Source organism: Betta splendens, chromosome 15 (genome assembly GCF_900634795.4).
Source record: "Betta splendens chromosome 15, fBetSpl5.4, whole genome shotgun sequence".
NCBI lineage: Eukaryota > Metazoa > Chordata > Actinopteri > Anabantiformes > Osphronemidae > Betta > Betta splendens.
Genome location: NC_040895.2, coordinates 12,976,820 through 12,987,082, shown reverse-complemented (window position 1 = coordinate 12,987,082; position 10,263 = coordinate 12,976,820). Strand labels below are relative to the sequence as shown.

At 47.6% G+C, this 10,263-nt stretch overlaps 1 protein-coding gene across 1 annotated transcript; it reads left to right on the top strand.

Moving 5' to 3' along the window:
- Positions 1 to 293: 293 nt before the first annotated feature.
- LOC114870804 (dickkopf-related protein 1-like) lies at positions 294 to 2,138 on the top strand. Its single transcript, XM_029175891.3, has 4 exons — positions 294 to 692; positions 811 to 955; positions 1,051 to 1,185; positions 1,274 to 2,138. Exons 1-4 carry the CDS (start codon positions 477 to 479, stop codon positions 1,537 to 1,539), a joined length of 762 nt encoding a protein of 253 aa, XP_029031724.1. The 5' UTR covers positions 294 to 476; the 3' UTR covers positions 1,540 to 2,138.
- The last annotated feature ends 8,125 nt before the right edge of the window (positions 2,139 to 10,263 follow it).

Below are 10,263 nucleotides of genomic sequence, written 5' to 3'. Positions count from 1 at the left end.
TACATTTCAGCGTAATGGAGCAACTTTTAGATGAGTTTTTTATTCCTTGCTCTGTGCCATTTGACTCTTTAACAGCAGCAGTGCACGGTTTATTTAGATCTGTTTCTATTAACATTTTGATTAAAAGTTTATACTGAAAAAGGTCGCCGCCGGTAAAAATGAGTTTGCGGGTCATTACCATTACACAAACACTGTGAGACGCGGTCCTGTGCAGGGGGAATAGATGGCCATTTCCGTACAGTGGGGCTCTCTTTGAAATTCCACCCCTCCGGCTTTGTTGTGCACAGCAAGGGGCGGGAAGACAAACAGGTCCACATGTATAAAGAGATCATCCCAGAGCTGTGGGACACGAGACGGCGGAGCATCGTGCCGAAACTCTCTTTGGGATTCAGGATTTAAGGCCGCGTTGGACTTTGTCTTTCGGGATTTTTTTTTCCGTGTGTCTGCAAAACAGCAGAGAACCTCAGAGGAGAATCATGCAGGTACCCTCGGCGCGGCGCTTCTTGGCTGTGTATCTGACGCTGTTTGGATACCTTGGAGACGTTTACGCGGCGACGGTCCCGATAAACCCCAACGCCATCAAAAACCTACCCGGTGCTTCGGGTGCCAAGGGCTCGGACACGGTCAGTCCGAGTCCGAGGACCTCTCCCTCCGGTAGCTCGGGCCACAAATCACCGGTAGACACCTTGCAGGTAAGCGACTCCTCCGTGCGTAAAAGTGGAGTCCGTGCGCAACGGCACGAGTTTCGTTATGACGAGCTTTAAAACGAAACCTACATACGACATTGCTTTTGTTTTTACTTTATTATAGCAGTGGAGCGTCTGCGCGGATGATGAAGACTGCGGAGGTGACGAATTCTGCAACGACGTCCGAAGCGCCTGCCAGCCGTGCCGTAAGAACCGGAAGCGTTGCACAAGGGACTCCATGTGTTGCGTCGGGAACCGGTGCAGTAACGGTGAGCAGAGGCAGCTTGTCCCACTGTCCAGCGATATCCATCAATTCTAACGCAACACAACGTGGCTGACTCAAAGCTCCTTTCTACCTTTAAAGGTGTTTGTCAGGCAAATGACATCGACGGCACAGATGCATCCATCGCAACCGGCTTGCAAAAGCACAACGCCACGTTGGAGCATCACGCCAAGAAGCCGCCCACCGGCCACAGCCACCAGCCCCAAGCCGTGAAAGGTAAATCCTGCTGACAATCATCCCTCGTTGTCAGATTTGAGCGGCGGTGGTGCAGTCTGATGGACACTGTGTGCTCACTCCTCCGTAGGTCAGGAAGGGGACACTTGTCTGAGATCCGCGGACTGCTCCGAGGGCCTGTGCTGCGCCAGACACTTCTGGTCTCGCATCTGTAAGCCTGTGCTGACAGAGGGCCAGGTGTGCACCCGCCACCGCAGGAAAGGCACCCACGGCCTGGAGCTGTTCCAGCGCTGCGACTGCGGCGACGGCCTGACCTGCCGACCAGACAAAGGAGAGCGGGAGCAGGGCGTCAGCAGGACTGCAGCCCGGAACCTACACACCTGTCAGAGACGCTGATACCAATGCTTGGACGCGCGCACACACACACACACACACACGCATGCCCACACAGAGACACACACTCAGCAAACCCTGAAATCAGTCACAGTCACTGATAAACACTTGCGTACGCCAAAGATGCTGACACCCACACACACAGAAGACACCCAACACCTAAGACACTCTTTCCTGCCAAAGTTGCTGATACAAACACATCGCCCGGAAGGATACACACGGTTCTTGGAAAAGTGATACACCCACAGGGATGCAGCAGTGCAAGACGGACTGATCCAATGTCTCAGCAAACGAGGAGTCAGAACCTAGAAAGTGACATTTCAGAAGTCTTGGGAAGATTGATTTATGTCATTGGCAATGGCAGATCTGTTTTGTTTCTCTTTTTATGGAACTTCAAGCCTCAGTTATTGCAGTAAATTACTGTATTGTAAATATTATCCTGGAGGTGGCACTTAATTGGGCTATTCAATTCTGTCAACACCAGTATTATTAAGACATGGTGCTGCATGCATTGTAAATGTGTTATATATTGTTTTATAAGAAAATGTTATATATAGAAATTTGAATATATTTGTTTTATTAAACATCGTGTGATATCCTTACACTTTTTTTCCGGCCGTATTTTGTTACAAACTGACACAGATCACTGAAGAAAAACGCCGTTTACTGGTATAAATTCTCCTGCAGCAGTTAGGGTCTAATTTATTTGATGCGAAAATGGCTGGAACAGCGGGAAACATTTGGAAAGCAACAATCACTCTGTGGTGCTGAACTCGCAGCCCAGTCTCACAAATCAGCGGCTGAGACCAAGTAGATGGTTTAAATGTTTGGCTCCTCGAGCCCTTTGCACACAATTGCGAAAAAAATATGTGCAGGGACACACGCACCTAGAACATATTTATAGAGACACGAGCAACTTGCAGGGGGTTCTCACTGGAGCCGCAGCCGATGACCCACGGGAGCTGTGATATTAGAATCACGGAAGGATGCTGATGTATCAAACGATAACTGTGAAGCGGTAATGACAGCGTGTGTGTGTGTGTGTGTGTGTGTGTGTGTGTGTGTGTGTGTGTGTGTGTGTGTGTGTGTCCAGCTAACCCTTTGGTGTTGCTGGCTAGTTTCTAATTATAGCTTGTTGCCTTCATGTGCAGCAGAGCAGATAGCTAGTTGCTCAAGCTCAAGCCTCTAATTACTTACTTACAACTTACTCAATCTACACAAGGATTCCTGAAACGCGGCAGACCACAGTGCGCTCGGTTCTTGTGATGCAACTTGATTTATAAAAAAAAGGAGCTCCAACTCTCCATCTCCCCGGTTGCGCAGCACTCCCCGATTCCTGGCAGTTGTGCAACTGGTGTGCTCTAATATGTAGGCTATGAATCCACCCAAATACACCTTGATGTCTGTAATTACACCTGTTTAGATCACAAGATGGCAAAGAAATGATTGTACTTTCTGCTTGATTCTCGTGCGAGATCAAAAGGGGTGGAAAGACACTCGTGATGCCTGACAGAGCCAGATAACCTCTTCGGCTGCTCGTTTCAAGTGCGACGACAGAAAACGCGGTGGCTTTTAAAAACCTGAACACCGCTTCATGCCGGGGTGCCCGAGCATCAAAGCACCCGCTGGAGCAGCGCATACAGTAAAAACAACACGGTGACATATGAACCCACAGTCGCCGGCCGGCCTGCGTGCGTGCGTGAGGCCTGTACTCACAGCGAAGCTACATTCCAGGTGTTTGCACGCTGTGGTGTTGCTGCTCAAATAAAGAATGTGCACAGTTTGTTTTTCTATTACTGCTGACTAAAGATGCCTTTACAAGGAGGCAGGTACACATTCAGAGAGACACGCTCCACTTACTGTGCAGAGCGGAGCGTTCCATTCTTCGGCGTAATTAGGGAGAAATGGGAGCATTGTCAGCAGTACAATGTACCACGCAGCCTCAAGTTTGTGGATGTCCTGGAATGTGTGTGTGTGTGTGTGTGTGTGTGTGTGTGTGTGTGTGTGTGTGTGTGTGTGTGTGTGTGTGTGTGTGTGTGTGTGCCTGTCATCATTGCACCGGCCACAGACTAACACAGGCCACAGGCATGTGCCCTGGCTTAGGTCAGGCCTGTGCGTGTGTGTGTGTGTGTGTGTGTGTGTGTGTGTGTGCGTGTGTGTGGACTTCCGAGATAAAAAGCACAAGCATCCAGGACAACACACGCTTGCAGTCAGGCCTCTACACGCCACTACTCAACATATACAAACATCTACACGCCCATATATGGGCGAATCTCGGGGCGTGTTGGGTCTGAGTAGTAACAGCGCGCCCGTCCACGCAACTGTACCCTGACGTGTAGTGTTGTCATACCACAAGAATGAATCAGCTTTCCCACCGGCACACGCCGTCACGCTACTGTGCACGTTCAGCGACTGGAAGCACGTAAGCGCAGACGAGCCTCTCCCCAACAGCACGCACACACGCTAACGTTAAATGGAATATTGATTAATGTTTCTCTTTCACCACGGTGATATTTTGCACGTTTTATTTTCCTAACACATACTTAAAGTCAACTCAATTACAGCGTTGCTAGATTGATACTCATCAAGTCAATTGTATTATGAAAACAGGTAACGGGCCGTAAAACCTAGAAGTTTCATGTTTATACAAGTGTCTTAATTTCCCGCATCTCCCTTCACGATCTAAGTGTAACAATAAAGTTTTTCTCTGCCTGAGCTGCCATTGTTATTCTAACGCCGCTGCCAAACACCCTTGACAGACATCTCTCAGTTAACAACCCCATGAGTGAAGCGTCAGAGATGAAAGGCTACAGAAACGTGGCTGTGTACACAGAGGCATGTTTTGTCAGATGAAAGCGGTGGCATACCTCTGGAATGAGCGTTCAGATTAAAAACCTATGTAAACAGAATTTCACAGTCAGGTGTCAAACCTTTGGCTGCTGGCGCTGATCATTTCATAGAAAAGCAGCACAATGCCGGCTATTCATCTTTGTGGCACGGCGGGCTGCTCGATTGAGCAACGAGGGGAAATCTCTCTACTTGGGAAATAATAATTAAACAAAGGACAAGTCTTTGAACACAATGCCCCGAGTGTGTGAATGCAGGTGGAGAACAGGTTTGGTCCATTGATTTAGCTCACGGCTGATGTCAACACAACAGGGGAAACAGGGATTTTCACATAGTGAGGCGTTGACGTATTTTAATTTGATTGGATCTCGTGTTGCGCTGCAGATTAAGTCACCGGTGACAATTGTTCTCGCTCACCTCATGTGCGTTTTGCATATTACATTTCACAGGCCTCTGCCTTGGGGAAGAGACGAACCCTAGACGGGACACAGACAGAGTCACACTTACGCCCACAAAGAAACAAGGGCACCTACTAGTCTGAGATCCAAGCGTTTAGAGGCTCGAAGGAAGTGGACTTCTCCATTCAGAAAAACCCACAGAGACAACGTGAACACAAAGTCCACACAGGTACAGAGGTCGACAGTGAAGTCCCCAAATAAACTGGTGTCATCTTCCACCTTCCGTCCTATGCGATTCTGGGCCTTTTTCTCATGATGCCGATGTTTGAGCTGTCTGACTTTAGCTGTAAAAGCCCAATTGTCGGACAAAAACAGGAGCAAGTCATTGTTTTGTGTTATTTTAGTGCCTGTTACAATAAACCAAGTAAATTGATGCTGGACCACAATGCTTTGTTTCGCTGTGCACTGCTGACTCCTGGACCCATGTACATAACTCTTTTCCCTCGGCTACTGGCTTCCTAAGCAGCGTCAGGACTCGAGGGCCCCTTGGGCTCATCCTCCACCACCTGCATCCTTCCAGGTGTGTTCTGCCACTGCGTCCAGTAGCTCCACATCCCACCGCTTACACAGCTGCAACCAATTCAGCGCAAACAAACAATATACCCATTGTTTACACAGATATTATCCCAATATGCAACGTCTGCCTGCGCTGCCAGACGAGGGGAGGGGGTGAACAGATGCACTTGAGGGGAGTTACAGCTGGGATAAAAATGCCTACTTTTCATTATGGTTGGTCCAGAAGCTTGCTGCTGGCGGCCTGAGGCTGGAGCCAGGACAAGGTCCGGGTCCAGAGCTGGCTCAGCTTCTGGCTGCTATGTAAAGTCTGCCTCTGCCACAACCACATTGCGCAAAACAGCTTCACACATATAATTTACTCATTATTCACGAAGTTTTAGAAGAACTCAAAAAAATATTGCAGAGCGAGGGAGCTGGTGGAAAACTAGCACGGACTGAGTCGCTATTCAGTAGAAAGCAAAGCTATATCCAGTTATATAAGAGTGAAAGATGGCAGACCGATGGAGTCGCAGTTAATTAACACAGCCAGTTGAGTAGAGGCGACCACAAAACCTTACACTTTGAAAAAGTACCCTAAAGATTGGAACAGAGACCGTGTAACCAGCGATTGGCAAATTCCTGTATGTGCATGACATCAGCAGGCTTTACTGGTGACCATAGCTAATCCAGTATGCAGTATCGCAGACTGCGTTTTATGGGGAACGGGAAATATGCGTCTCTGAGCCCCTGGTTCATTCCATATAACATCCTGAAAAGGAGACGGGTTTCTCTGCGAGAGAAGTGAGCACTACATCAAAAGCCTGAATCAACGGAGACACATCCCGACAGACCAAGACTTCAAACATTGTGCTATTAGCAGCCATTAGGGCTTAATCAGAGTTTTTTTGGTGACTTGTCACCTCCCATGCCAGCTTGACCCCCCTGGTGACCCACCCATAGTCTTTAATGTCTCTGCTTGTTTCCCCTCCTTTCAAAAACACTCCACCAAAAAAAAAAGATAGCCGATGCACAATCTCATTTGTATAAGGACTTTGCAAAGGTGGAGCCCATGCTAATAGAATGAAGAGGAGGGGGGGGCTTTGATCTCCCCAGGGGGCAAATGGATTGGATTGTCTTGCCCCTGCTGGTGGGGCTAAGCTGGGGACAGTGTGAGACACGGGGGGCCATATCAAAGGTAGGTATCTTCAGAGGGTCTTCTCAGTGGCATATTAGTACACTATCTAAATGTTGATTTGTTCACACCAACATCTGAGGAGCCTTAAATGAGCAGACAAAAAGCAGCAGCCCGTGAATGTAAATGAGTAAAAGTAGTCAAGTTCACTTCTCCAGATGAACAAAAGCAGCTGGATTGATTCACAAATGACGGTCCCGACTCAAAGCTGCTTCATTTCCCACTGCCTGGTTCTACAAACAATGATAGCGCGACAAACTCATTGTCTATGTTGTGGCTAAGAAAATGAAATAGCTGCAGCTAGGAGCCATGTTGAGGTCGCTGAGCGTGTGTGTGTGTGTGTGTGTTCCTCTGTGTGGGTGGGAAACATCATATTACTGTCACTCTCACAGCAGACATTAAAAAAGGGAAGATACAAATCACACAGACGCATCCGGCACTAACTGTCAGCCAGAGCCAGAGACAAAGACCCGCGTCCGTTGTGCATAATGACTTTGTTTTAAAGGCCGACGTCAAAGGGATCCGCATGCAAAAAACCCTGCTGATGCAAAGCACAGCTTACAAATCATCGCTGCGTATTTATTTTTTAGGTACATTAAGTTCAATCATCAAGAAAATGCCTTGAGCAAAGGTCAAACTTTAGCATCAAGATAATGTTGAAGTCCAAGGTAAGGCTCCTGCATTTCCATATGTTTTACTTCTAAGCCTCTCCTTGCCTAGTGTCACAGTTTGCCATGCTCTGTGCTCATGGCCCGAATGTGGGCTCGCAAATAAGCATCTCTATTTTAAGGGACTTTAAGACCAGCAGCAGTCGTCTGGGTCACTCCATATCATTAGAAACATCTCTAGAGATGAACAAATTCTTCTGGCACTTCAGCGTAATTCTGGTCTTTAAGCCTATAGCGACCATAAAATAAAAGCCAAGCCTAAAACCTCCCTCCATCCATGGTGTTATTTTTGAAATTTGGGTTGACGCACTGATTGAAGCTGCTCGTCGCTTTGGCCGCGTTCTACCTCAGCACATTCCTTGAGCCGAGCTTGAGTCGCGCTCAGAGGCCTCGGTCTCACCCCATCACTTAAACGTACGTGTTAGCACTTCTCTTTATTGAGTCATTAACCATGGCAGCTGCCTTTTAGGCATTTTCTGTCCTCAGTAAATATTTGCTAATCTGAGACTGCATTCTGACTCGGTACGCCGATGTCTCCCTCGCATAACAGTTGTTGTGAAAGTATCTATTGTCCCATTTGAAACTGACCACAGCGTATTTCAGTGATGTTGGCAAGGGTCGGCTCCTCGGCAGCTCTAATTAGCATTCCTTCCAGATAAAACAATGATCACTTGAATACGACTGAGCCAAGCTTGCAGGAAGTGATCTGAGGAGCTGATAGGAACCCATGATTACCAAGCAGTGGACTCCAGTCCTCCCTGCATAATGTTTTCATTCAGCATCACCCCCCACAACCCCATTTTGTCCCATCGCTAATCTTAAGTTATCTTTAAACTACCGCTTTGTCCCGCGGCTACAGGCCTTATCATTTATTGATTATGTCTCTTAGATTAAAGGAGCAGCTTTCATTTCCACAAGAATGTGGCCAGCTCTTTGTGTCCATATGGAAGCATTTGCTGGACAGATGGGCTATTTTCTCTCCTTGACAAGGTCCCACTGGTCAGAAGGGGAATCGCAGGGACTTGGTAAGTAGTGGTGCTGCAGATATCCAACTGTTGCCCTCTTTGAAGTCTGGCGACCAGGTGATATGTATTTGACCATAAATTAGAGACAGAGACGGAGACATACAGGAAGAAGATATAATAGAAAAGCTGCACATTAATCACACAAGCCAGCGTTACAGCAAGTCGTTACAATTCCTCCAGACAATTCATGCTGTCAAATGAGTGCATAATACTACCCCAGACCTCCTCACGTCTCCCAGACTTAATTCCATGTGCCAAAAAGCTGAATTGCCTGAATGTGGGTTACGCACAAATGATGGACATTTTGTCTTGCAGTAATTACTAATATGCCACTGTTGTTGCCCAGGCTGCCTGTATCTGGGTTTTGGTTTAAATGTTGGGTTTATTCTCCCTGGGCTGTGCGGTTTGCAGCAGCTTAATCACGAAGCCACAAGCATCTCAACCATTTTGATAGGAGCCAAACTGAGAAGGTTTCATATGAAACACTGTTTTTGCAAGTCCTACATATAGCAGCCTCGTTCTGCCGAGTCAGCTCGGCAGCAGAATAGAAATAGTCCATGTTGACAAATTGAAAATGAGCAAATAAAATGTGAATAAAAACAAGGTAGTTATAGACTGTGAAATGTTGCAGAGCGTGAAGCAGCTGGCGGTTTATGTTTGCAGGGAAAACAGAATATAAGTTACAGTATTCAGATTTGAGAGTTCCATTGGTCAGCTGCTTAGTGCTTAGACTAATGGAGCCAGTGACAACAACTGGAGCATCTGGAGACAGTTTCCAGATCAGTTTCAGATTTAGTCTAGAAGATGAGTAGGAAGCCCGGGCACAGCTTAAAGATTAAAGGGAGTAAAGCGATAAAAGATCTTCAAATGGATAACGCAGATCACATGTGGGCAGCGTTCCATCTAAGAGCCTTAAGTCACCAACGTCCAAGTGTCCGGACCGTGCAGATATTTCCCAGCACGCAGGTGTTTACAATCCTTTCCAAACACCCTTGTTTACAAAAACAACATTTGAAAAGAGGACTGCAAAAAAAAAAGTTACAGGCAGTGAGGCAATTAACGCCTGTGTACCGAGCCAAGGGCCTGAGCGCTCTGCTAATGGCCCGGGGCTCTGCACCAAGCCTGCCTTTTATTGGCCATTCAACTTGCAAGACGTCCAAATGTTGCCACAAGGGAGGTTTAGCAACATTTGCTCGCTGGAGACATGGATGGTTTTTCTTTCTTTCTTTTTTTTTTCCCCCATTTTTTTTTTTGCAAGTAATTCCCGATTAAACCGATGAACCTAGAAAACCTGCTCCTGTTGTCGCCCGCGGTGCTCCCGCGTAAACGTGCGTTTTAATTTGGCGCACTTTGGATGTTGTGCGGAGGAGGTTACCGTCAGCGCAGCGCGGGCCTTGGCAGGCGGAGCGGCACTCTTTCCACAGGGGAGTGAAGCTAAAATAATAATTGTAATAATAAAAAGGGTTTATTTATGCTCAAACTAAGGTAAACTTGTTTTCTCTTAGCTGCGGTTGGATGACAGGCACTTAAAAGTTTCTGATTCAACTCTAGACTTTGTGTGTCGAGCTCCTCTGCTCTCGCTTCACCACTTGAAGCTCCTAATTGAGCCCCTTCTCCGCTCCACAGTGTTGTGTATCGCTGTTCCTCTCATCTCTGCTCCTCTGATCTGTCACACGAGGACGCTCACCCCTGATCCTCAGAGATCTGTGAGTGCATCGGGAGGAATGTGTGTCCTTCCTGACATTACAACCCTCTTTATCAACTAACAAGAGGAGTAGGAGGGAGGCGAGAGGAAGAGCGGAGGATGTGGAGATGTTAGAAATGTTCCGGGAGCTTAAGGGGGGGGGGGGGGGGGGGGGGGGGGGGGGGGGGGGGGGGCTCTTTGTGATCACTTATCTGACAGGATATGAAGCAAGTCAATGGTTTCGGAATTTGCCAAAATCGCTTCCTTCAATGGGCACCGAGACATCCCCTGACATGAGGCCACGTACGTCCGAGCGAGGGAGAAAGAAGGGGAGGTTTTCAGGAAGAGGGGACGACAG